The sequence below is a fragment of the Hyperoodon ampullatus genome (assembly GCF_949752795.1).
Source record: "Hyperoodon ampullatus genome assembly, chromosome: 19".
Classification (NCBI taxonomy): Eukaryota; Metazoa; Chordata; class Mammalia; order Artiodactyla; family Ziphiidae; genus Hyperoodon; species Hyperoodon ampullatus.
In genome coordinates, this window is record NC_136932.1 from 14,624,814 (window position 1) to 14,651,041 (window position 26,228).

The 26,228-nt window shown below is 62.4% G+C and overlaps 2 protein-coding genes across 3 annotated transcripts; one reads left to right on the forward strand and one right to left on the reverse strand.

The window, feature by feature from the left end:
* Positions 1-883: 883 nt before the first annotated feature.
* On the forward strand, positions 884-16,740 carry CEP131 (centrosomal protein 131; the record flags this gene model as incomplete). 2 transcript variants are annotated; one of them, XM_079726235.1, is made up of 25 exons in its annotated part: positions 884-1,069; positions 1,808-1,917; positions 2,362-2,476; positions 2,782-2,909; positions 5,295-5,408; positions 5,955-6,110; positions 7,353-7,470; positions 7,827-7,943; positions 8,145-8,295; positions 8,813-8,907; positions 9,384-9,566; positions 9,948-10,124; positions 10,203-10,328; positions 10,438-10,563; positions 11,576-11,692; positions 12,098-12,200; positions 12,912-13,113; positions 13,377-13,484; positions 13,567-13,684; positions 13,960-14,034; positions 15,005-15,147; positions 15,227-15,404; positions 15,499-15,695; positions 16,426-16,486; positions 16,562-16,740. In XM_079726235.1, 25 exons carry the CDS (start codon positions 884-886, stop codon positions 16,634-16,636), a joined length of 3,279 nt encoding a protein of 1,092 aa, XP_079582361.1. In that variant the 3' UTR covers positions 16,637-16,740. The 2 variants fall into 2 exon arrangements, with proteins under 2 accessions (XP_079582361.1, XP_079582362.1); XM_079726236.1 differs by having other exon boundaries at positions 9,948-10,328.
* Positions 16,741-21,758: 5,018 nt separating this feature from the next.
* Positions 21,759-23,788, reverse strand: PVALEF (parvalbumin like EF-hand containing; the record flags this gene model as incomplete). The annotated part of the gene is made up of 4 exons (XM_079724604.1): positions 21,759-21,805; positions 22,906-23,021; positions 23,365-23,500; positions 23,683-23,788. 4 exons carry the CDS (start codon positions 23,786-23,788, stop codon positions 21,759-21,761), a joined length of 405 nt encoding a protein of 134 aa, XP_079580730.1.
* Between the last annotated feature and the right edge of the window lie 2,440 nt (positions 23,789-26,228).

A 26,228-nucleotide genomic window follows, 5' to 3' on the forward strand; every position in this document is an offset into this window, starting at 1 on the left:
GTCTGAGCTGGTTTCAGAAAATGCCCTCCAGGGAGGGGCGCTGGAGGTGGTAGTCAAGTGTCCGTTTGGGTCTGAGGTGCCAGGGGCTCCGTGGTTAGCTAAGTTGGGAACTAGGGGACAGGGGGGCGGGAGGTATGCCTGTGGGAACCGGCAGCCCATGGATGGTGTTTGAAGCCAGGAGACCAGAGGCGGTCCCCCAGGACGAAGAGAGAGGCCCAGGGCTGAGCAGTCGGAAGAGGAAGGGCCAGCACGGGACGCTGCAGAGGCGGCCAACCTAGGAGGGGAGGAGGGGACCTGGACACGAGAGCAGATGCTGCATCCCAGGAGCTCGTGGATATTCTGGGTGGTTCTGAGGAGATGGAGGGGGTTCTGTGGTCAGATAAGTTTGGGGGCCCTAACAAACCCCAGTTAGAATATCACCTGTGGGGTGCTCACCACGTGCCAGCCTCACAGCCGTCTTATCTGAGCCTCATGGTAACCCCTGGGGAGGCACTTTTAAAGGCCCATTTTACAGATGAGGAGCATGGGGCCCAGGCGGGTGGAGTACCTGTCACGGGGCGGGGGCTCACAGCCATGACTGCCGCAGCCCCCGGCCACCCCAAGCAGTGCCCCTCCGGGGAAGGTCATCTTGACCCCAGGAGGCCGTCCTTTTGCCGTTCATGCTCAGGGTCCCACTCTGCCACTCGCTTTTGCTCCTAATGAGGAGATGGCCACTCAGTGAGGAGGGTGGCGGGTGTGGCAGGCTTCTGGGGAGCTGGGTGGCAGGCAGACTCAGGCGCCCTGGTCCCCTGCGGCCGGACTAGAGGTTATGTGTGCGCACCTGGTTCCTCGGAGGACACCTCCTCGCATCCCTTCTTCCCTGCTCAGGGCCTGCTTGTCCACCATGAAAGGCTCCAGGGCCCTCAGCGGCCCCTCTGGCCCTCCCGAGGGCAGCCCGGAAAGCATGGACCTGAGTCTGACAGGCTTCCCTCCGCCCATGTCCCGGCGTCCCAACAGTGCCTCCACCGCCAAGCCCATCGCCCGCTCCATCTCCGTGGTCACTGGCAGCGAGCCAAGGAGGAAGATGACGGTGAGTGTTAGGGCTCGGCCTCAGGTCCAGGGGTGTCCAGGGCCCCCTACCTCGGGGTGGTGTCTGACTCCTGGGTAAGCTCCACGCCTCAGCAGGCACCTTCATGTCCATTATCCCATGCATCCCTGGGGCCGCCCCGGGACAGGAAGGACTCCGGCTTGTAGACCAGGGAGCTGACTCACCAAGAGGTCAAGACTGGGGTCGGCTGGCCCCGGGCAGAGCCTAGATCCTGCCAGCACCAAGCCCTCTGCCCCTCCTTTTCCAGCAACATTTGGATTTGTGTGATTCCTCTGTAAACGGGGTTAATGTGTGGGGAAGGAGGAGCTTCTGGTGGCCTTGAGATACCAGGCAGGGCAGGGCAGGGGGGCAGCAAGATGGCCGCGGGAGCTGCGGGTCGAGAGCTGCAGGGGGGAGTGAGTGGCCAGGCTCGTTGGTTAGAGGGTGATGAGGAGGATGGTCAGCCTTTGCTGCAGCGCCCGGGCGGGCCTCACGCGCTTCCTCTCGGACCTTCCATCTGCCAGGGGTGAGGCGCTCCCACTTGGTGTGAGAGGCCGAGGACCTGCCCCTGCTCAGCAGGTCAAACCCAGGACCCCAATGCTGCTCCCCTGCCCACCTGTCTACGTGTGACCCAGGAGAGCCTCTCTCTAAATCTGTGTCCAAGCCTGGCCTGGTGCTGCGTGGACTGGCGAGGGTCTAAAACCTTGGCCACATGGTTGGTTGCTTCCCTCCTTTTGGCAGGAGGCCCCAGGGCCCAGAGGCTCCCGGGCCATCAGCAACCTTCGCAGATCTAACAGTGCCACGCAGGTCAACCAGCCACAAGCCAACCAGGCATGGCCTGGCCCCCTCAGGTAACCTCTGACCCCTCAGGTACCCCCGGCCTGCTCTTTCCTCCCTCTGTTAGCCCTTCTCCCAGCTTCACTGGCGTGAGCACTGGCTGGACGGGGGGCCAGCCCTGGGCGGGGCAGGCGGGACGAGTCTTGGCCTGTCATTTCCTGTGCAGGGATGTGGACCTCAAGGCCACCATCCCCCTGCCTGCACCTCTTCCTTGTCCTTGCTGCGCTTTGCCTGAGGTGTTGTGGTGGCCGCAGGACAGGTGTGAGCACCTCTTCCAGGTGCGGTTGTCAGATTGGGGCTGAGAAATGATATTTTATGCTGTGGGCTGGGGAGCAGGAGTCCCCACTGGTGACCTGGTCCCTCCTGTCCTCTTGTAAGACGACCCCCGTCTGGGTTCCTGGAGTCGGGCTCCCCTGGCCCAGTGACTATCCCTGCTTGCTGTCCTCTCTGCGACACAGGCTGGAAGAGCCCCCAGACTTCCTGACACTCTTCGAGGGCAGCCCCGGTGGGAGAAAGAGGCCTGCCGGTCTGAGCAAAGCTTCCAGCGAGAAGGGAGCCACGTGGAATGTCCTGGTGAGGCTGCAGCTGAGCTGAGCGGACAGGACGTCACGCGGCCCGTGTCCGTTGGGAGTGACGCCTGGTTCCGGCTTTGTTCTCGCTGCCCCTGCAGGATGGATGGGCCAGCAGGGGGTGGGGGACATCAGTGTTAGTTAGCCAGCTTTAACCACAGCGGTCAACGTGAGGAGGAGCAGCAAAGAATGTCCCAGCCCTTAGGCCATCCCACCGCTCCCCATGTGTGCGTGGGGCAGTGGGGGCAGGGCAGGGGCCCTGTGTCAGTGGCGTGTGCAGCGAGGTCACAGGCTGTCGTCTATGTGCAGGATGACCAGCCCAGGGCCTTCACCTTGCCACCCGATGCCCAGAGTCCTGGCACCCTCGATGTGCCGGTGGGCCCACGGAGGAGAGAGTGCACGGTGCCCCTGGCCCCCAACTTTACCGCCAACAACAGGTGCGCCGGCTGCAGGGCCACACGGCCCCGCCCACCCAGAGCTCCCGGGGGTGGCCGCTTTGTCTTATTTGTGTCTGGACCAGGGGGCCTCGGAACATTTCTGTGGGCAGGTTGCTTAACCCTCCTGGGCCCCAGGATCCTCATTTATACCAAGGGGATAATGGTTGTGTTTGCCCCCCAGAGTCAGGAGGATTGAGGAATGCAAGATGTGAACCTCAGAGCAGAATCTGCTCAGGAGACGTTGTTGATGTTTGGGGCACACTTTTGTTTTTCCCGGAGTTAAAAATGATCTCGTTTTCCTCCTTGGTTCGTTGTCTGTGTGTGGGTCACTTCTTCTCCCAGACTTGACAAGAGAACCTTTAGAACTCCCCTCCAGCAGGCCAGCAGGTGTCCTGCCCGTCCACCTTCCTCCAGAGAAACCTCTCGGAGCCCTGTCTTCTCTTGCCTGGGTCCGAGCTGGCCGCCCTCTGCTACCCGCTCCCTCCTGGTAGGCCCTCCGTTTCCTCCATCTCTAGGGGAGCACATCCTCCCGTAGATTCCTCAGGAAGGATGTGTGGGAGGTAAAGTTTCTAAGACCACATGTGCCTGAACATGCCGTGACCGTTCCACCGACTGAGAGTTTGGCTGGCGCTGAGTTCTAGATTGGAAAGCTTTCCTGACATCTTGAAGCAATTGCTCAGTTTCCGTGGAGAGCTGTTGTGAATTCACTGCCTTCCTGATCCCCAGTCCTTTCACGTGTCTGTTTTCCTTCCTCTAGAAGCAGTTTGAGTCATCTTTCATTTCTCTGTTGTGGAAGCTCCCAGGGCCAGGCCTTCGACGTGGTCCTTTCACTCATCACACTGGGCTTTGGTGGCTGGTCCATGTGCACACTTGTGCTGTTCGGTTCTAGGAAATTTTCTCTTGTCATTTCTTTGACAGTTTTCTCCCTTTTCTTTTTCCCGTTCTTTCTATGACTGTGGTTATTTGCATGTTGGGCCTCCTGGGTTGATTCTACAAAGTTGGCGTCTTTCCTTCTTTTCTTTCTCTTTAGCTTTGGGATCTGCTTTCTGATAGATGCACTTAACTGTGTATTTCAACCCTTTGCTCACTTTGTTTCTTCTCCTGTAGCTCCTCTTGTTCTTGAATGTGTCTCCATCCTTCCTCTTTCGTAGCATCTTGTTCTTGTTTCGTCTCTCACGTGTTTGAGGATTCCATGCAGCGGCGGCTGGAGCTGCCTGCACCGGCTCACGAGGCTGACTGTCCTCCTCTGCCCGGCTCTGGTTCCAGGGTGTCTGAAATCAGCCATGGTGGGAATATTGTCACTGACACTGGCAGATGCTGCAGATAAGAGCTTTTCTCTCTAGAGACTCGGCTGTTAAAGATTTATCAGCACAGCCTGACGCTGAGTGTACATTTGTTGAAATGTCCTGTTCTTTGCTTGGCCTTATTTCCATCATATTCTGTTTGTTGACCTTTCACATGTGGGTCTTTCCCCAAATGTCTGGAATACTGGCTCTGTCAGAATTTAAGAGGGAGGCCCTAAAAGTTGCCTGGAGGCTTCACTTTGGGGTGATTGTGTGGGGACCAGGCTGCTGTGCTGGGGGCTCCCCACCTGTCTGCGTCTGGGACTTTTCTGTGGGGCTGCCCAGTCTCTCCAGGGAGAGATCCTCCTGTCTCGCCCGCGGGGTTATTTGAGGGCCACCAGTTCTGCGGGCCGGCAGGAAAGGGATGGGGGTGTCCTGGTCCAGTGCACAGACTCTCACCTGGAGGCCTAGCTGCTTGTCTTCTGCAGGAGGAGGGGCAGGGTGGGCTTGGTGCCTGATGCTCAGAGTGAGGAAGGGGGTGCAGGCGCAGCTGCTGCTTTGGAAGAGCCAGGTGCCCTTGCTTCCTGCACCTCCCTGGATCCTGGGGTGCAGACCAGCCGCCTCGGGGCCCCTGCGGCACCCAGGTTTCCCCTCACTCACTTTGCGAGTCCGTCACCGCTGGGCCCTCTGTTCCTCGTCCTCAAGAACTTTGTGGACATTTCTTTGCCGCCGTCTCATCTTCTCATCCTTGTGTGTTTGTACATTTTTTATTCCTTCTAGCGGGTTTGAGAGGGGCGGAGAGAAAACTGTGTGTATTCCATCCATCACATGTAACTGGCAGGGGGAGGTCCTTTCTCTGTTGACTGGTCTGTGACCGTTCCCCCACCCTGTCGCAGGTATGTCCGAAGTCAGGGGCCGCAGTTTTCACCCCCAAACCTCGGGTTCTGCTCGGTGGAATGCCCTGGTGGAGCTTTCCCGGGTCCCAAGAAGGGCCCCACCGGCAGGGACACTGAGACAATGCCACAGTGAGCCCTGGCATCAACAGCGTGACTCGGGGGTCTTTCCCAGAGCCTGACCCCCCTGCCCCGGTCTCTCCTGGCAGGAGCAACAAGGGCGCCGTGGGCAACTGTGTCACCACCATGGTGCACAACCACTACACCCCCTCGGAGAAGGTGCCGCCCCCCAAGAGCTCCAACCACACGGCTCCCTCCCTCAAGTAAGGCCCTGGCTCCAGCCTGGCACGATGCACGACCTGGGCCACACAGGCGGGCCTGGGCTCACTCCAGCCTGAGGTCCTGCCGAGGAAGCCACAGCCACCCCCTGAGTCTCCGGTCCCCGGCTAAGACCAAAGCCAAGGGGGGTCTCGAGCAGGGCTGAGCTGAGCTGAGCAGAGCAGCCCCTAGTCCGTCACCCCTACATCCACTGCATGGTGTGCTCAGGTCAGGGACGGCCCATGGGTGTCTTGAGTCACCATCTGGCTCTAGGATCCTGTGACATTTGAGACCTTTCTGCTGTTTTAAATGCAATGTCCATTAACCCTGGGTGCCACCAGACAGGCTCTGGTGGGGGCAGAGTAGGTGACCCTGGCGATGACCAGCAAGTCAGAACAGGGAACAGGACCTGTGGGTGCCTCCTCCCAGGCCCAAGGCCCCGGGACCAGGCCGAGGCAGCTCCCCGGGCTGCGGGCAGAGCCGTCCCCCAGGGTCCAGGAGATAGGGGCCCTGTCAGGAGGCTGTGATCCTTTCTCTGCCCTCCCGGTCAGCAACATCATCAAGGCAGCCACGGACGAGGGTGAGGGCAGCAGCCTCGGGAAGCCACAGAAGAACGCGGCCCGTAGCAACCACACGGTCCAGAACAACTCGGGGGGCACCGCCGGGCAGCTCAGACGGAAGGAGGTGACCGAGGAGGAGGCTGAGAGGTGACCACAGCCGGGGCTGGGAGGAGGTCGGAGGTACCAGTGAGAGACATTTCCATTTAAGAGTTGTTTTAAGATGTGTAGGCTGAAAAGACCACACGTACAATTCTTTTTATATAAAACGTCAAGAAAGGCAAATCTGCAGAAACAGAAAGTAGAGTGGTGGCTTCCTGGGGCCAGGGGAGTGCTTTGGGTGGCGATGGAAATGTTCTCAAACCGGATCATGCTGGTGGTCGTACAGCTCTATAAATTTACTAAAAATCATTGAATCGTATACTCAAAATGGGTGAATTTTATAAGTATGTAAACCATACCTCAGTAAAACTGTTAGTTAAAAAAACATTAAGCAGAAAGAAGATATAAAACTGAAAAACTCCAAACAGCTGATGGAGCCGCCCCTAGAATCTTGCCCCAGGGGAGCGCAGAGGCTGGGCATGGGGGGGATCTCCTGCTGCAGCCCCAGGTCTGTGACACTGTGCCCTGTCAGGAACCACTTTGAGAGCCCCACCTGGCTGAGCAGTCACCACTGCTGTCCCAGTAGAACTTGGGACTGGGCCCTCGAAGTGGCCAAGCGGGATGAGCTGGGTGAGGCCCAGGTGTCCCCACCAGGGCTCCCCTCTGCGTTCATGTCCCACGGCCGGTGACTGCTCACATCCTAGATGGTCCATTAGCACCTTTGCTGAGTGAATCAACAAAGTGTCCCTGAGAGCCAAGGTGAAGACTTTGGGTTTAACCCGCTTTACTGAGTATAATTCACGTACAACAAGACACGCCCCCTTTAGGGCACAGGTCTATGAGTTTGATGCACGTGCAGACAGAACGGTGTCACCCCCTGGGATCCCCTCGCATGCCTCTCACCCAGCCCCTTCTGGCCGAGACCCTGGCCACACCAGCCTGTCCCCTGCAGCTTGCCTTCCCTAGCAGGCCCTGACTAGAGCACCGGCCTGTGGCCTTCTGTGCCTGGCCTGCAGAGTCTCTGGTTTGTTGCTGTTTGTCTGTGAGTAATGTCGCTGTCAGGAGCACACAGTGCTCACCCATAGGTGGTGGGCCTTTGGGTTACTTTCTGTTTCTAGCAATTGTGAATAACCTGTGCGGATGAGCATTTCCATTTCCCTGGGGAACGCTGGCACCTGAAGAAGGGCCACGTGCACAGCCACCGGCTTCTCTGCCTGCCGGGCCTTCTGGAGACCCGGGGAGGGAGGCCTTGGCTCAGCCGCCTCCATCCTGAGCCCCACTTTCTGGCAGGTTTATCCACCAGGTGAACCAGGCCGCCATCACCATCCAGCGCTGGTACCGACATCAAGTGCAACGGCGCCGAGCCGGAGCCGCCCGCCTGGAGCGCCTGCTGGCATCCAAGCGAGAGGTCAGCGTGGGTGTGTGAGCCACACCCTGAGGGGGCAGGCGAGAATCCCAGGGGTCCAGCTATACGGCAGGGTTTCTCAGACCAGTGGGGTTGGACTTAGAATTGCCCCATGGGTGCCCCCCATCTGGGGGCCCAGCTGCCTCCCTCCTGAGTCACTCGGTCGGCAGGGCCTGGGTGCCAGGTCACCCCTGCCGAAAGGTGGGGTGGGTTTCTGGCTGGGATGCAAAGCCATCTCCCACCTGCAGGAGCCACTGGCCACCTGGGAGAGGGGAGCTTGTCCTCTGTGGGGCAGAGAAGTGGCAGGATGGGGCCACCCCATCTTCCCAGTGAAACCCACCGTGGCTCGGCTTCTGCAGGGGCAGCGGCAGCGGCTAGGAGAGGGAACCCTCCTGGACCAGCACCAACAGAAGGAGGTGGCCAGGAGGAAGGCCCGGGAGGAGAAGGCGCGCCAGGCCCGGAGGGCAGCCATCCAGGTGAGGGGTGACCTGAGCCACATGGGGAGCCCGGTGCTAAGGCAGGACCCCCATGTGCCGAGAGCACCACTGCGCTCCTGGGGGCCCCGCCGCCCCCTCCCTGCGCCCCTGGGTGTGGGGCCTTGGGCAGCACAGCTTGGGGAGGACAAGGGGCCGCCCTCTCCCCTGGGTGGGGCTGCTCACAGGTGCTCCCCACGGCAGGAACTGCAGCAGAAGCGAGCCCAGAAGTCACGTAACGCTGACCTGGGGCTGCTGAAGGGGCCGGGGGAGACAGGGAAGCCCCAGACCACCCAGGAGCCAACCCTGAGGCCGGGGAGCGCTGCCCAGCAGACCCGCAAGGCCAATAACACTGGTGAGCAGGTCCTAGAGCCCGGAGGCTGCCCTGCCGCCTGCCCACCTCTGCCTCCGGCTCTATGTGCAGACACCCCGGCTATGGTGACCCCAGGTGCCGCCATCCCTGAAGGCGGACACCCCATGCCCAGACCTCCCCATCCCCTTCCCTCAGGGAGGCCCGTGGCTGAGAAGGAGGTGTGGCCTCTGCCAGCATCCTCTGGCCCCGTGTGCCACTGCCCCGTTTGTGGCTTCCACCCGTGGAGGAGGGGCGTCGTTCTCAGCAGACACCAGGCCCTGCTCCTCCACCTCTGCCCCAGTTACTCTGGAGCTGGACACAGGGTCCCTACAGAGCAGCTGCACCAGCTACCTGACCTCTTGCCCCGGGAGGTCAGGGCTCTCCATCGTCCCCGCTGTTCCGTGAGGTCCACTGTGGCACGTGCTGTCCCAGGCCTGCATCCCCCTTCCCTGGCCTCTTCCCAAGGGCTCCCCCATGTCCGCTGCCCCCAGGTGGGCTGACGCTGCGTTCCGTTGTGCAGGAGCTGGCCTCCATACCGCGGGCCCGGAGGACCCCTGCCAGCCTGCCCGCGACTCGTCACCAGAGCCCCGGCAGCTTCCAGAGGACAAGCCTCAGGTCTCGGCACAGCCCTTCCTGCCCTCCCTGCCTGGCTTCAGCTCTGGGGTGCATCTGTGCCGGGGTGGCTTGCGCTTGCCCTTTCCCTGCCCCGCCCTGGCTGTGGGGTCACTCGCACCAGGAAAGGCCACCCAGGATGGGTCTTGTCGCTCCAGCGGAGGGCTGGGGTCTCAGTGGTTGCTCTGGAATCCCGCTGGGTCTTCATGGACACTGGGGTGGGGCCTGTGCAGGCCCACAGAAGAGAGCTGGAAGCTCAGAGGTTAGGTGTTGGCCAACGCCTCCAGCCTGAGGGACGAGGAGGCCAGGCCCGGACCTATCTCACCCGGCCGCCCTTTTTGTTTCCCTGGAGGTGGGTTGGGGGGCAAGCCCAGTCCCTGTGGCTGAGCGGGCAGGCACCCGTGTGGAGGAAGCCTCCCCCCGACCTCCCCCACACTGTTCTCTGGTGGTCTCTGCCTCTAATGGCCCATCTGCTGCAGGATGCCAGCTCCCAGGACGTGGCTGGTGAGGGCGTGGAAGCTTTGGGCCCTGTTGGGAGCAGGGCCAAGTCCAGGGCAACCCTGGACGAGCTGCTGGACACGCTGAAGCTGCTGGAGCAGGAGCCTGAGCCGCTGCCCCGCCCCCAGGTGTACCACAAGGACAAATACGCCTGGACCGACGAGGTGACCGTGGGCCTTGCCACTGTCCACACGGTCACAGGGGCGCTTTGGGGGCCAGGGAAGTCCACCGGGCTCCTCCCTGCTCTAGTCAGGATGCTAACGAGGGCCAGATGGGACCTTGTTGAACCCCCCTGTCATTCCCGGTCTCACTAAGGTTTAGGACCCCCAGAATAACCCAGGGGTGGAGGTGGGGTGGGCACCACCTCTCTGCCAGTGGTGCCCCCAGGTGATGGATGCCTTGCCAGGGTCTGGGCAGCCTGAGAGGCCCTCCCTCCGGACCAGGCCCTCCCCTGCCCCAGGAGACCCTGAGCAACTCCTGGAAGGCCAGCCCAGAGTCTTCCGCTGCCCCGCCTGCCCCTAATGCTGCGCCCCCTCCCCCCGCAGGAGGACGATTCCAGCTCCCTGACAGCCGACAACCTGGAGAAATTTGGGAAGCTGAGTGTGGCTGCTTGCCCCCGCGAGGACGGGACTCTGCTTTCGGAGGCCAAGCTGCAGAGTATCATGAGCTTTCTGGATGAGATGGAGAAGTCTGGGCAGGGCCTGCCGGCCTCGGCCCCCCAGGTGTGGAGGGGTCTCCAGGGAGGGCCGGCAGGTCGTCACCAGGTGACCAGGGCCTGCCTGACACAGCCGCGTCCCCAGGGGCCCGTGCCGGAGGAGGGGCTGGGGCGCCTGGAGCCGGCGTCCGAGGCCAGCACATCGGTGATGCGGCTGCAGCTGGAGGTGGAGGAGAAGAAGCAGGCGATGGTGCTGTTGCAGAGGGCGCTGGTAACGTTGCCACCAGCACTGCCTCCGTCCCCATGTCCCCAGCTGGAGTGAGTGCCCGGCCTGCCCCCTTAGGGCCTCATCTCTGTCTCATCTCCCGCACCCCCCGCAGGCGCAGCAGCGCGACCTCACCATCCGGCGGGTCAAAGAGACGGAGAAGGAGCTGGGTCGGCAGCTGCGGCAGCAGAAGGAGCACTACGAGGCCACCATACAGCGGCACCTGTCCTTCATCGACCAGGTGGTGCTGCCTGGGAGGCGGGGCTTGAGGGCAGGGCTGTCAGGACCTGAGCAGTCAGGGGGGAGAACGGGACTGGGTTCCAGACCAGCTCGGGCCTCATGGAGATTTCTGGAGCCATTGGCCTCCCCTGTGGGTCTCCTTCTCCTTCTGTAGAAACGGGCAGCATCTTCCCCTGTGGGGACCAGGGCTGGTCCAGTGCTCACCAGCCCCCAGCGATGCTCCCCCCAGCCATAATCCTCCCCCTACCCATGGCCATGCTCCCCAGCCCAGCATGGTGGGCGGGCAGCTGGACTGGTTGGTCCTCTGGGGGCCTGGTGGGAGGCGTCCAGCAGGACACACCCTGAACTTTCCTGCGCGTTCCAGACTGTCCGTGTCCCGGGGAGGCCACTCCTGGTCTGCTGGGGCTGGTGGGGCAGCCAGAGCTCCCTTGACAGGGTGGGGGAAGCTTCAGGCCCACGCTATGTTCAGTCAAGCCCCCCCGTCGGGTCCTATTCTGAGGAAAATTCTGGTGTGGGGTCTGTGAAGAGAGGCAGGAGCCCCGAGGAACCGAGTGGCCTCCCGTGATCATTAGTGACACTCTGCTTGGTGATCATAGGTGTCTCCAAATTGGGGGTCTGCCTGGAGCCCTCAGTGAGGCTGGGTACCATCCTGGGGCTTCACAGAGACCCCTTGGCAGGCGACGGGCAGGCCCTTCTCCACAGGCCAGGTGACAGGGTCGAAAGAATGACCCCCATTCCAGGAAGCTCCTGATGTGGCCACAGTGGGGGGCTTGTAGCCAAGGCACCGTCCCTGCCTGAGCTCCGCTGACACCAGCCAGGTCTCAGGGGGCTTGAGGGCCGGGGGCAGCTGCAGCCCCTTGTCCATGTGTGCTCACCCTCCCAGACCCAGGGTCCCGCACAGACCCAGGAGCAGTGGGGTGTTTCGGGATTTGGTGCGCTGGCCCCCCGGGTGAGGGGAGGCGGGGTCTCCTGGCCTCACGGGGCAGCAGCTTCACCTCCGCCCCTGGTCGCAGTTGATCGAAGACAAGAAGGCTCTGGGTGAGAAGTGCGAGGCCCTGGTGGCCGAGCTGAAGCAGGGGGACCAGAGGCTCAAGGACAAGGAGGCCCAGATGCAGGAGAAGCACGAGCTGGTGAGCCCCTCACCCTCCTGACACCTGACCCCAGGCCTGGTATGCCTGCAGGCCCTGTGCGAGGGACCCCAGGACAGGTGGCCCCCGGAGCCTCCCGGCAGGTGGCAGACCCCGGGGCAGGGGCTGAGGGACTCGCCTGACCCCTCCCATGTCACAGACGAGGTGGGGTTCAGAGGAGGTGACCGACGACATGCCGCAGCTCTGGTCCCTGGTCAGAGGGACGCCACTTACTACTACCGGCTTTCGTCAGACAACGACCCGCAGCCCCTGGTGCTTCCTGCTTTGCCCGAGGTCACTGTTGAAAGGCCGCCTCCTGAAACCCAGGAGATGGCCAGAAGGGGGCTGTCATTTGCATCTTCCCGCTTCGCACAGCTCCTCTGTTGACTCCTGTTTCCTTGCTGGTAGGAGATTAAGAAACTCAAAGAACTCATGAGTGCCACTGAAAAAGTCCGCAGGGAAAAGTGGATCAATGAGAAGACCCGGAAGATCAAGGAGATCACGGTCAAAGGTGGGTGCCGCTGTGCCCAGAGCCGCCACTCGGGTGGAGTAATCGTGGGGATTTCGAGTGAGAACAGTAGTTCCAATTGCACACGTGGCGGAGAAGCTTCCTGGGAAGCAGTGAGACTCATGGATGCGGCCCAGCTGGCTCGAGGCTGGGAGGAGTAAGGGAGGCTGGCGGCACACGAGCTTGGCCACAGACCAGCGTCCAGACAGACGGCCCGGTCCGGGTTGGGGGGGGGCCTCACCTTCCCTTGGCTGGGCTCCCCTTGCCGGGTCTCCTTGTCTCCTCCAGCTTCCAGGGGTGCGAGCCAGATGGGGGTTCGGGGTGGGGGCTGCCTGCTGGCAGCACAGTCACTCCTCCCCCACTTAGCCCTCTGAGGGCTGATGGGGCAGCCCCAGCTGTGCCTGCCCATGCCCGGCCCTCCTGCCCCAGGACACCCTCTCCAGTGACCGCCCTCCTCCAGGGGGAGACCCAACAGGCCAGAGCACCAAGGAGGGAGTCTTGGTGCAGTGGGCAGGGAGAGATGCCGTGCGCACTGGTGGACTCAGCTGTGCTTAGGGCTGGAGCCCATGGTGGGGGTCCTCTACCCGGACTGCAGCCCTGGTGTCATGGTGGGCAGAGGTAGGGGGTCCCCCACAGTACAGAGGGGCGAGGGGCAGCGCCCCTGCAGTGGTGGAGGAGGGTCCCTGCAGCACGGTCTCCCTCCATGCCCCCCAGGCCTGGAGCCTGAGATCCAGAAGCTGATCGCCAAGCACAAGCAGGAGGTGAAGAAGCTAAAGAGCCTGCACGCGGTAGAGCTGCTGCAGGCGGACGAGCGTGCGGCCCAGCACTACGGACGCCAGGCGGAGGAGCTCCGCGAGCACCTGGAGCGGGAGAAGGAGGCGCTGGGCCGTCAGGAGTGGGAGCGTGCCCAGCAGCGGTGAGGGTCCCAGCCCTCTGGGGATGTGGAGGGTAGGGGTGAGGCCTGGGGTGTGCGCAGACCCCCCCCCCAGAGCGAACAGCACTTCCTCCGCAGTGGCCTCCCTCGGAGGACAGAGAAAGCGGGGTGTGTAGGACACCAAGGGATGCGGCTGTACTGGGCAGTTCAGTTCTGAGGGGCGTGCCCGGCTGGCGGCTGGGGTGGATGGGGCGGGGACTCCAGCACTCCGGCGGCCCCACCCCCAGCAGGTCCTGTGTCCGCAGCTTCGAGCAGCACCTGGAGCAGGAGCAGCGGGCCCTGCAGCAGCAGCGGCAGCGGCTCTACAACGAGGTGGCCGAGGAGAAGGAGCGGCTGGGTCAGCAGGCCGCCAGGTACCGAGGGGAGGGGCCCAGCCCCGCCCAGCCCCGCCCAGCCCCGCCCAGCCTTACAGAACTGGCCTCTGCTCACCTGCAGGCAGCGGGCGGAGCTGGAAGAGCTGAGGCGGCAGCTGGAGGAGAGCAGCTCGGCAGGGGGCCGGGCCTTGAGGGCCGAGTTTGAGAAGGGGAGAGAGGAGCAGGAGCGCAGGCACCAGGTCAGCCCCGCCCCATCCCGCCCGGGCCCCGCCCCTCCAGGCCAGCCCAGCAGCAAAGCACCCATACCACCCGTGGAGAGGGACCACCGCAAGGAGCAGCGCCCACCTGCCAGGGTGGCAGCCGCTTGGAGTGCTATGCTGAGCCTGGCTTCACGTGACGTGGCTCCCCAGCTAGCTCACAGCTTGACCACAGGCCCCGTCCAGGCTCTTGCAGACACTGCCCTGGGTGGGGAGCAGCCAGCGGGGGCTGCTCTCACCCTTTCACTGGCCCCCAGATGGAACTGAAGACCCTGAAGGACCAGCTGGAGGTGGAGAAACAGATGTGGGAGGCCAACTCCGCCAAGAAGGAGGTGGGAGGCGGGTGAAGCTGGGGCAGGGGGTGGGGTCTTCCTTCCCTCTCTCCCCTCCTGCCCGGCACCCCAGGCTTCAAAGCTGGCTTGTAGGCTCCACCTCTGTGGCCTCCCCTCGGGCACATGTGGGTTCTGGCTGCCCAGGGCTGGCGGTGTGATTCTGACCGTACTTGAGTGAGCTTCCAGGTGGGCTCGGGAGAGACCAGGGGGCTGGAGCGGACCCCACTTGATGGTGGCGGGTGTTCCTCACCTTCCCCTCACCCAGGTAGCTGCTCTCAAAGTTGACAGGCTGACCTGCAGCCAGTGTAAGGGGCCCACACAGGAGCAGGCTTTTCCTTGTCCTCTCATGCCTTTTACCAGGTGGGCTGTGTCACCTCTCCTGTTCTGGAAGGAGGCTGTGGTGGAGAGGCACCCGGGGCCACACAAGGCATCAGCCTGGGGACAAAGCCTGAGCAGTGGCCCAGCAGCCATGCTATCCCCCACCCCCAGCCACGCACGGAGGGGTCCCCATATCTGTGGGATACGTTCCCAGACTGTTTGCCGAGTTAAAGGGCGTGGCATGTTAAACCTGATGGCAGTTTCCAGGTTGCCTTCCAAGAGGCTGCCCCACTGATGCTCTCGCCCCCAGGTGGGGCACCGGCCCTGCCCTCAGCAACCAGATGAGGTCCCTTCTTTTCTCAGGAGAGTCAGTTTGGCAGCAGACGCTGTCTCTGTGGCCTTAGTCCCGGGTCTCTGAGTGGGGAGAAGCACCAGGCTGTGCTAATTGTTCTCACTCAAGCCCCAACTGTGTCCCATGCTGGGTCCTGATGACAGGACGTGGCCTCCACCCCTGAGGACAGGTGGGGCCTGGGGTAGTGTGAGGCCTCTCCTTCCCTGCCATCAGGGCATTCCCAAGAGTCCATGTGGCCATCCCTCGGCCTCCTCCGCCAACCTCAGCCGGCCCCCCAAACCCTCTGGGCCTCCCCTGCAGGAAGCGTGGCTGCTGAACCGGGAACGGGAGCTGAAGGAAGAGATCCGGAGAGCCCGGGACAAGGAGATCGAGCTGGTCATCCACCGGCTGGAGGCCGACATGACGCTGGCCAGGGAGGAGAACGAGCGGTCCGTCGAGAGCCGGTGAGGCCCCGAGAACCCGGGAGCGAGGCCCAGACACTGGCAATGGGGCTGCCTCTGACCCTGCTTCTTGCGCCACCAGGGTCAAACGCCTCCGGGATAAGTACGAGGCGGAGCTCTCAGAGCTGGAACAGTCGGAGCGGAAGCTTCAGGAACGGTGCGCAGAGCTGAAGGGGCGCCTTGGGGAGGCCGAGGGGGAGAATGTGCGTCTGCAGGGCCTGGTGCGGCAGAAGGAGAAGGAGCTGGCGGATGTGAAGGCGGTGAGCAGGCGGGATGGGTGGCTGACCGCCAGCCCCCAGCCCCCGCCGTCCGCTCATGCAGTCCCTGTCGTCCCCGCCCGCCACCCCACCCCAGGTAAATGAGCAGCTGGCTGGCGAGCGCAGCAGCCTGGCCCAGGTCCTTCGCCAGGAGTTCGCTGACCGGCTGGCAGCTTCTGAGGAGGAGAACCGGCAGGTCAGGGCCGAGCTGGCCGAGCTGCGGGCCCGCCAGCGGCTGGAGCTGGAGCAGCTCACGCGGGAGAAGCAGGCGGAGCTGGAGGAGGTTCACGGGAGGTGGGCTGCAGGGCTGACTGGGGTCCTGGGGAGCACAGGGCTGGGGGAGGCAGGTGGGGCCCTGTGGCTCCAAAGAGGACGCTGGGCCCAGGAAGGCGAGCGGGCTGCGCGCACTCCTTCCAGCTTCCTGCTTCCTGCCGACGCAGAACTGGGCCCCATCAGCCGTGGCTGCTCCAGGCTCTGTGTTTGAGGCTCTGTCGTCCTCTATGTTGTGCTTGGCCCCAGAGCCTGGGAAGAAGCCCAGCCAACCCCAGCCAGGGTGGGTGCCCTATGTGTGGGTGTCCGGAGAGGAGCTCCCTGGCCCTTAGCCCCCTGGGCCTGGGTGGAGTGGGTGCTATGCAGAAAGGATGGACACCCTCCACCCCCTACTCCCCCCGCTGCCGGGGATCCCTTAGTCCTTCCCTGGTCCCTACCTGCCTGCCCTCCGTGGGTGCTCTGTGACGCAGGCGTGTGGTGGGGGCTTCTCGTCCTCCTCTCAGCAGGGAGCCCTTCCCAAGGGCCATGGATTCACACGGGGTCAGCCGTGGGGTCACAGGTCCTGTCATTGGCTTCTCCAGGCGGCCCAGTGCCGCAGTCAGCAGGGCTGGGACAAGGTGGCCAGGAGTGGCCCCTCCTGCTCTTCGGGGGATGGAGGCCCCCCAACGGCCACCCTGCTGCACTCAGAGCTGCAGGCCGGCGTGGGGGTCTGGCAGGGGCACCGCACAGAGGCCCACCGTGCGCTCCCCCGCAGGGTGAAGCTGGCCCTGGCAAAGAAGGAGGAGGCCGTGAGCAGCCTCCGGAAGCAGCACGAGGTGGGTCCCCACGGCCGGCCTTCCTGGGGGAGCGGGGGTGGCTCGGGCCTGACCAGGATGGATGGCCTGTTGCAGGCCGCGCTGAAGAGGGCCGACCACCTGGAGGAGCTGCTGGAGCAGTGCAGGCGGCCGTTCCCGAGTGCCAAGTGACCGCCGACAGCAGAGGCTGAGGGCGCCTGGCGGGAAGTGCTCTGGCCGCCCCTCAGGTGGAGCACCGAGGCTACATCGTAACAGTAAAGAGGTGTCTTTTAATACTTTGTGTGACCCTGACTTGTCTCTCCTGGGCTGGGGCCTGGGGTGGTGGGGCTAGAGGCTGCTCAGGGCCAGGTGTGAGGTGACCCGACCTAGCTTTGCTCTTGGCCTGCCCCCCATGTTTCCTGCCTGGCCCTGCGGTTCCCCAACTCAGGCCCCAGTCCCCGAGCAGAGAGAATGGCCCTCTGTTCCAGCCTGGGCCTGGACGAGCCCCATGACGCTTGTACCCCCTCACCGCACCCCTCATCCCTGGGGATGGAGCTCTGAGCCTCCTCCCCGACCCCTGCACAGGCTGCTGTGTGTCCCCTCCATGGTTAGAGAACTGGCCAGCCTCCCTGAGGGCCTCTCCTTCCTTCCCCCACTCAGGACACCCCCTGGAGGTGACAACCTGGAACCTGTGAGAAATGGGCACTGGACAGGCCCTGCCCACGAGGAGGGTGGAGGCCCATCCTCGAAGGTCTGGGCAGGGGAGCGAGAGGGCAGCGGAGTTCCCTCTGGGAACTCTCCTCCCCTGCCCTCCCGCCAGGCACTCTGTCGCTGCTGCTGCCCTGGCCGAGGGTGCTGGGACCAGGCCGCTGGGGAGAGCCGGCGCTGGCCAGGACAGCCCTCCTGCTGGCCCTGGCGCCACCCTACTTGTGGGAACGCGCAGGGCTGGCCCTAGTGGAGGTGGAGCCCCTCCTGTGCCCTTGAAAGGCCCTGGAGCTTGGCCTCTCGCTAGCGTGAGTCCCAGCAGCAATCACTCTCAGTCTCAGCCACCAGGAGGGCAGAGGCGGACGCCCCATGGGCCTGAGGCAGCTCACAGGAGCGCTGACCTGCAGGCGCTCCCGGCACCCGCATCCCCTGCTTTGGGGTACCGGGGGCTCAGTTTCCTCATCTGCACAGGACGGCTCCTTCCTTCCTTCATGCCAGAGCTGATCGCTCGCAGAACCCCAGGCCAGAGCTGGATACAGTAGTGAGATGAGCAGGGCTGCTCTGGGCCTGACCCCTCCTAGCTGGAGTGCCTGGCCTGGTCCCTGGGCAGAGCACATGTGTGCCATCCATGTTCCCTCCCTTGCGAGGCTGTCTCATCACCACGAGATGACCGGGCAGAGAGCAGGCCTTGCAGCCCCTCCAGCTCCAACTGGGGCTCCCAGTCCTGGGGCTCAAGGTGAGGAGGAGGTTTGCTTAGTCACCCACAGCGCTCCTGGCCCCCGCCTGTCTCCCCTTGGGACAGCTTTGCTCCTGGAGCCCTTCCCACTGGGCCTGGAGCCCCTCCCAGCTCCCCACCCACTTCAGCCAACCAGCTGTCTCTGCCTGCTGTTCTAAGAGCCAGGCTGGCCATTTGAGGCATTCCTCCTGAGTCCCAGAAAAGAGGTGGGGAGGGGCTGGGCCCCAGGGGCAAGGTCTTGGAGTGAGCCCTGCCAGGGGAGGGGCGGTGGGTCACCAGCTCAGCAGGCTGCGGGCTTCAGATGCTGGGTCTGCTCGATCTTCCCTGAGCTGTGCAGAAGCAGAGGGAACTGGCTGCTCACTGGTCTCGAGGCCAGAGGGTCTGGGGGCAGGGCAGGGACCAAATGGGGGAGAAGCAGCCTGTTCCGGCATGCCTTTGGATGCTCTGATCCACCCCCAAAATGAAGTTTTATCTGAAGCTGTTGTTGGGAGTTTCTAAACTATGGTATTTTTGCAAGTAAGGTTTTCAGCAGATGGGAAGACAGATACTTGGGGTGACTTTCAGGGAGAGATGGTGGCACAGCCAGAGAAGCAGAGGAATGAATGGTGGTGACTTTCCAATCAGGGAGATGGTGCCTGACTCCCCAGCTCCTGATTTGCAGCTTTCCATTCATTTGTTCATTTGTTTGTTCATCCACCCACCCATCCACCCACCCATCCACCCATCCACCCATCCACCCATCCACCCATCCACCCATCCACCCACCCATCCACCCATCCATCCATCCATCCATCCATCCATCCATCCACCCACCCACCCACCCACCCACCCATCCATCCATCCATCCATCCATCCATCCATCCATCCATCCATCCATCCATCATTCATCTGTTCACAAGGACAGGTTGGGTGTCCTTCTGTACCAGTCTCTGCATCCCTTATACTCCTTCACTTCTGCTATTATCTGAGCTCTTTGCTTTAATTTTATTCAAGTTTTTGTTGTCACAGATAATTTGTTCCTGACATTAAGTGGTTTGGAGCTTTGTGTCACTCTGGGTCTCTGTCCTGCCCATGACCTGCCCATGGGCCTTGTGGTGGCATCTCACACATCCCAGCTGGTGAAAATGTGTCCCTGAGAGGCTACAATGCTGGGGGTGGGGTGGGAGGCCTGCCCCGCTGGACTGTTCCACCTGCACAGGTGTGCCCCAAAGAAGGGGGACTGAGACGCCATTCCTGTTCCCTGGGGTAGGGATAGTGGGCTGGGTGGCACCGTACGTAGTGGTGAGGGTATCTGTTAGGCCCCAGCCTCCCAAGAAAGGTCTCCTTGGCCTTCTAGCCCCTCTGGCTAATTCATTGTGTTTTTTAAGTCTTCTGTATCCTTGATGATTTCTTTCTTACTTGCTCTATCAGTTCCCAAGAGAAGAATGCTAAAATCTCCAACTGTGATTGTGCATCATCTCTTTTTCATTTTAGTTGGCCCATTTTTGCTTTATGCTCTGAGGCTATGTTAGTAGGTGCATACAAATTTAGAGCTGTGTGTCTTCCTGGTGTGTTGACCCTTTATCTTTACAAACTGTCCCTCTTTGCCTAGCAGAGCTTCTGGCCTTAAAGTGTCCTCCATCAAAAGCAGCCACACCAGCTTTCTCTTTTTCTCTCCCAGCCACAGACAATATGCAGACGAATGGGCATGGTCACGTGTGGTCTGCATTGAGCTGAATTTGGACCCTGGTCCAGAGGGATTACTTTTGCTCTGGTGGCAGTTAGGACAGGGACTGGGCTGGCTGAGGCTGGGCTCCAGTCTCTGTGAGGACTGGCCTGACACTCCTGTCCTCACTCCTCACTCCTAGCCCCATAGGACCCACAAGCAAAGACCCTCCTCCCTGGCAGGTACTGGACACCCAGGAGACTGCCGGATGCCCTCCTCAGCCCCTCAGCCTCTCCACCAGTTGCAAACCCTGGCAGGGACCCTGTGCCAACGTCAGGCTCACTTCTTGGGTTTTCCTCTCTGGGATCTCAGAACCCATGTCCTTGATGCTTTGCTTGCTCATAATAGACAATAAATAAGCAACTCGTGGTATATTAGGGGATGCGAGTGCTATGGAGAGAATAGATTAAGGAGAATGCGGAATGCTGGGCAAGGTAGAGTGGAATGTGAAACAGGGCAGAAGGGTTGGCCTCTTTTGGATGTAACATTTGAGGAAAACGTAGAAGGAGATGAGGGAGTTAGTCACACAGACAGATGTATAGGGAAGAGCATAGCAGGCCCAGGAACATGCAAAGGCCCTGGGGTAGGGTGGTTCCTGGCTGGGGAGCAGTGGGGTGGCCAGTGTGGCTGCAGTGAGGGTGGGAGGGTCTAAAGTCAGGGAGCATGCGGGCATCCCAAGGATGGCTCCTCTGCATGAGAGAGGAGCCTCTGGAAAGTTCCGAGTGAAGCCATGGGTCTGACTTGTATTTTAAAAGGACCTCTCTGGCCGTTATATTGAGAACCCACTGTTGGAAGGTAGAGGCAGGGAGGCCAGTTTGGGGGCCAAGGTGGTCATCTGGGCAAGAGCTGGTGGTGGCCCAGATGGTGGGGGAATGGGGCTCTGGATGCATTTTGAGGGCAGAGCTAGTGGGATTACCTTGCAGGTGGGTGTGAAAGGGAGAGGAGCTGAGGATGATGTGTGAGCTTGGCTCACAGGCTGCTGCTCCTGCAATAGCCCAGCCTGGGGGCTCCTGAGAGCGGTGCCTTCACCCTGGGGTGATCCAGCCACCTTTGGCCCCTCCATCCTAGAGAATCTAGAGTCCTGTGGCGGCAGGAGGAGGGAACCCATCATACCCACGTGGATGCAGGGGGCTGGGATGGGGGCCTAGTGCTCTCCCAGCTACCAGTCCCCAGGATGGAGGGGGGAGCACATCCACACCCTCTGCATGGTGACCACAGAGCTCCCGGCCTGAGCAGCAGAGGAACGACGCAGCTAACAGATGGGAAGACCGAGGGTGGGGCTCAGCCTTGGGCACGTTAAGCTTGAGACGCCTCCATCACATGAAACGGGGGTGTCAGGCAGCCGGAATGGGCACAGGAGTCTGGAGTACAGGAGAGAGGTGCTTAAAGCACAAGAAAGGAGCCCACCGGGTGGGTGAGTGTGGCTGGTGCAGAGGCTGGGGCAGGCGGGTGGGGTGGGGGAGGACTCCTACAGGAGGATGAGCCTGGGGAGAAGGGGAGGAGGCCTCAAAGGGAGGGAGGGGGTCTCAAAGGGAGGGAGGGGGTCTCAAAGACCGGGAGGAGGAGGCGAGGAGATACCGGCAGAGATCTGACCCCTGGACACGTCCAGCCCGGAGTGCAGGATGCAGGGCTGGTGCCAGGACCCCTCAGAGGCACCCTGGGGCTGAAGCTGTCCCTGCGCTGTGGACTCCAGGCGGCCTAAGACCCAGCCTGGTGAGCAGCCTGCGCAGAGCCCAGTGGAGGCCGAGGCCGGGGCCGGGTGTGTGTGTGTGTGTTGGGGGGGTCTGGGCTCAGCACCACACTGGGAGGGCAGATCCAGGAGGGGCTGGGGCTGGAGGGGGGACTGCCCTCCGAGGGTGCCCCCAGTGAGGCAGGAACAAGAAGGGGCAGAGAGGCTGGACACACCCACCACCCGGCCTTCCATTTTCCCTCCTGCATCCCCCATGCCACGCAGCCCCCCACCTGTCGCCCAGAGACCCATGACCCTGCCCCTACCCCAGCTGACGCTGCACACCCCCAACAGACACATGGGCTGAGGTTCATTTAATGCTGTTTTTCTTCCATTTTCCTGGCTCAAGCTGCGTCCACTCCCGTGGCCTCTACGGGGCACTCGCGAAACCCACGGTGCCCCTTGGGGGATGCTTAGCTGGCCGGGGCTGGGCGTGGTGCTACTTCTTCTCTGCAATGTTCTCCTTTTTGATCAATTCAGAAAATTCTAGAACAGGAGACAGATTTCTAGTAAATAACCCCCTGGCTCGTGACCCACCAAGCCCTGCAGGCCCAGCGGGAAGCCTCCTTTATGATGGGGGACCTCGCGGTCCAGGGGGGCCCTGCATCCTGCCCTCCTGAGTCCTGGGTGGGGAGCAGGAAGGACTGGAACTTGGCTGCCCGAGTGCCCCACACCGTTGTCGTGTGCCCTGTGCCTGGCCGTGGTGAGCTCACCCACCCTGGGTCTTATGACTGCCCTCAGCAGTTCCCCTCAGAGTCTCTGAGCTGGTGCTCCTGTGATCATCCTGCCTTCAGGATGGGGAAACTGAGGCACAGAGAGGCTGGGGGCCTGCATCCTAAACAGACCCCTTGGCCCGGCTGCCCCTCTTTTAAGTCTTGCGACCACCCCACAAATCAAGGTTTGCTGGTATTTGCGGGCAGCAAGTGGAGGCCTGGGGGGTGAGGACAGGTCCCCAGTCTGTCTGGGGCTCTGAGCCTGTGCTTGCCTGTTCCCAGGGCCATCCTCCAGGCTTGGGGTCAGCATCTGGGTGGGAGGGCAGCAGGATGATGCAGACCCCAGGGCAGCCATGAGGAGCCTCAGGGAAGGCCTGCAGCCCCACAAATGCCTTTCCTCCTGGGCAACCCCCTCCCGCCTGCTCAACTCACACACAGCCGTTGGCCCACCTGACCTCCTTCCTCCTGCGTCCACCTCTGCAGCTCCTCAGGCCCTGGTCTCTGCCTCAAACCTTCCTCCCCGTCTCAGAAACCCCCCATCTAATCTGCCCCCTTGACCTTCCCCAAAGCCGGCTTGGGCCACCTCTCCCCTGCTCAGAAACCTGCAGCAGCTCCCCTGGGCCTGGTGAGATGCCCAAGCCCCCACAGCATCCCGGAGACTCGGCCTCCCCATCTGTGAACAGGGATGATGGTGACCATCACAGGTGGCTGTAAGCTTTGGGGGATGGGGTCCATGCCTGGCAGTGGGGAGCCTGGTCAGCCCTGCACAGAGACAGGCTCTGGACATGGAGCAAACTGAGTGCGAGTGAGGGGGAGTGGGGGGCAGGAGAGTCCTGAGAGGTATCCCTGCCCCTCTCATCTCTGCTGCCCCACCTTCGAAGTCAATCCTCCCGTCTCCATCCGTGTCGGCTGCTTGGATCACGGCCTCAGCCTCCTTGTCTGTCAGTGGGGTGGTGGGCTCACTGCTGGGGATGATGCACAGGATGTACCTGGGGCCAGGGGTGGGCTTGGGTCAGAGCTGAGGGGGCATCTGGCTGGTGCCCAATGGTATACAAGGTACTTGCTCCCCACTTTACAGCTGTGGAAACTGAGGCCCAGCTGGAGAGGGGTCTCTGGGCCTGGACCCAGTGCTGTGCCCCTGGACCCTGTTTCTAGTCTGGCCCCATCTCCCACAAGGCCTGCTGGAGCCCAGTGGGGGTATCAGGTCTGGGGTGAGCGTGGTAGCTGTAGGTCGGGGAGGGGGCCCAGAGCTCTGTACCCCCTCATCCCCAGCCACGACCAGGGAGGGGGCCCAGGGCTCAGGACATCCCGTTCCCGGCCATTGGCTGTTACTTGATCTCATTCCACTCGATGAAGCCGCTCTTATCCTTGTCCAGGGTCTGGAAGGCCTTGCGGATGACACTTTCCTGCTGCTCCGAGGCCGGGAACTTCTGCACGTACTCGAAGAACTTGATGTAGTTGAAGGAGCCTGGGGATGAACGGGCGTGTCACCAGGGCCATCTGCCTCGGGGCTGGACTGCCGGGGCCTGGGCCCAGAGGGGGACTCCTGCCCTGGGGTGGGGGCTGCCGGGTCCTGTGCCCTCCCCCAGCCCGGGGGGGCTCCTGCATCCACAGTGGGGCTGGCTCAGGGTGGGCGGGGGCGGGCTGTACCATGGTGCCTCATGTTGGTGGGCAGCAGGTCTATGTCCTCGTCCGACAGGGATGTGCCCATGGCCAAGGCCATCTTCTTCATCTGGGAGGAGAAGTCCTCGTCCATCCTGGCCCTGCAGGGGACAGGGAGCCGGCTCGGCGGGTGTGTTGGGCAGGAAAGGGTGCTCTGCTTGGACCCTGCCTGGTGCCAGCTCCTGGCCCTAGAGTGGGGACCCCAGGCACCCAGACCCAGGCAGGCCTCGGGCTGCAGAGGGCGGCTGGAAGGGTCAGCTTTCCCAGCACCCTGGGGCCCCGGCCTTGCAGAGGCCCTCCTGCCCAGGCCCTGAGGAAGATGCGTTTGAGCCCTGCCTCTTGGTAGCTGGCCATCCTGAGGTGTTACCCCACTTCACAGAAGAAGAGATCGAGGCTTTGAGACGATAAGTGATAGACACGAGGTCCTTCACTCTGCTCGGAAAAGGTGGAGGAGGCGCTGTCTGACCCCTCAACGCTGCTGGGTAATTTTCTCTGTCCTTCTAGGCTCACCTCAAAGCCACCCCCTCTGGGAAGCCTTCCTGGTTACCTGAAGCACCTCCTCCTCCTGCCGGGACTCAGGGCCCAGGGCCTTGGTCTCTCTCTCCCGGACCCCAGGCCAGCGGGCCTTGGTCATCCTGGCTGGACACTAACCGCCAGCTGGGAGGTGTGCTGCATGCAGGCCAGTCTTGAGCTGGCCCTGGACTGAGCAAGGCCCAGACCCACTCCAGCAGGATGGCCCCACCCCCTTCCCAGGCGCTCAGGAGGGTGGCCCGCTGTGCATCTGCCCTGAGGAGGTGCCCACGGCAGTGTCCCCACTTCTTGGGGGTTCAGGCAGGAGCCACTGAGGCAGGCCGGGATTCCAGCTGGGCAGGTGGGGTCTGGGCACAGGGACCGGGCTGTCCCGTGCCCCCACACAGTGCCTTGTGACCTGTGGAGCTCTCGGGTTGCTGTCCCCAGGGCGGGTTGGGTTCTGGGGCTTGTGGCAGAGCAGCTATTTCAGAGGCTCGTTGGCCCTCTCTGAAGTTCACGGGGTGGTGAGCCTTCTGGAACCTACTCCTGCCGCCAGGAGAGGCAGCTCAGTGACCTGCGGGGCATAAGCCAGCCAGGCAATGGCCAGAGGCATCTCCTTTCTCCCAGTAGAGAAGCCACGGGTCAAAGGTTGCAACTCAAGCTGCAGTGGAGGGGCAGGGAGGGCTGGATGCAGCCCAGGGCTGCGTCCTGCTTCCTGACCCTGGGTGTGCCCCCCAGCTGCTCTGGGCCTCAGGCTCCTCATCTGTGAAATGGAGAGACCCCTGCCCGCCCTGCCCTGCCCCTTTGCAGGGTCATGCAAGGAGCCATGAGAGAAGGAGATGGTGGGGAAAGGGTGTCGGATCCTGTGATGGGTGTCACCCATAATGGCCAGTTCCTGCAGCCAGTCCGGGAGGTGGGGTGGGGGTGGTCAGCTGGGATCAAGGGCAGGCAGAGGCCCAGAACAGACCCCACTACCCTGCATCCCACGGTGAGACCGTGATTCCCCTCTCTACCGTGGAATCATGGGGTCCATTCTGGAGGGAAGGGATTCCCTGCCTGCCACTCGGGGCCTTGCCCAGGGACAGTGCCACCCCCTTTATGGAGGAGGGACACAGGGCCAAATTCCAGGCCAGGTCTGGCCAAGCCTGGGGTTGACATCCTGACTGCAGAGCACTGTGGGCGCCCTGCGCTGGGCTGTTTACCACCCTGCTCCCGCCCCGTTGCTCTCTGGGGCATCCCCCCCACCCCCACCCCCCATGAAGGCAGGGGAGCCTGAGGTCAGAGCTGGAGACAGCAGGAGAGGCAGGACCTGGGCCTCAGGCTGTGGTTGGTGTATTTATAGCACCTGGTCCAGGGCCTGGGATGGAGTCTCACTTGGCACGCCTAGTCAGGGCAGGAAATGGGGAGGGGGCTGCATGGCACCTCCTGGGGGGCTCCCAGCACCTGGAAGGGCCCTGCCCTCTTCGTCCTTCCCCCTGAAAAGGGCTTCCTCCCTCTCCTCCCGCCTCACTGCCTTCCATAGCCAAAGCTGGTTGTAGCTTTAAGGCCTGGCTCCGCCCCCCCGCAGACCCCCACGTATGCCCAGTATTGCTGCGTTCTCTATGACCCCTCCAAGGCTGGCAGGGCCCTCCCCTGTCCCCAGACCACTCTGGACCGCCCATGTGGCCCTTCTGGGGGCTGTGGTCTGCATCTAGCACCTGAGAGTGAATCACCAAATTCAGATGCTTGGTGAGAAAAAGGCCTCATGGGCTGGAGGGAGGTGGGAAGGGGTGATGGAGGCCTTGGGGCCCCACTGGGACAGGGGCTGGGCACGTGGGCCCAGAGCTGGCTCAGCATGCCTGTCAGAGTTGGCGGGTCTGGGGGCCTTGGAGCCTCTGTTCTGCCAGGCCCTTCCCCCCCTCAGCACCGGGAGCCCTGTGAGGTGGTCTCAGCCTCCCCTTACTGACCCCAGCTTGCAGCCATTCTCTCAGAGGTCTGCCTAGGCACATGCGTGCACACGTGCCCACCCATGCAGACCCAGTTAC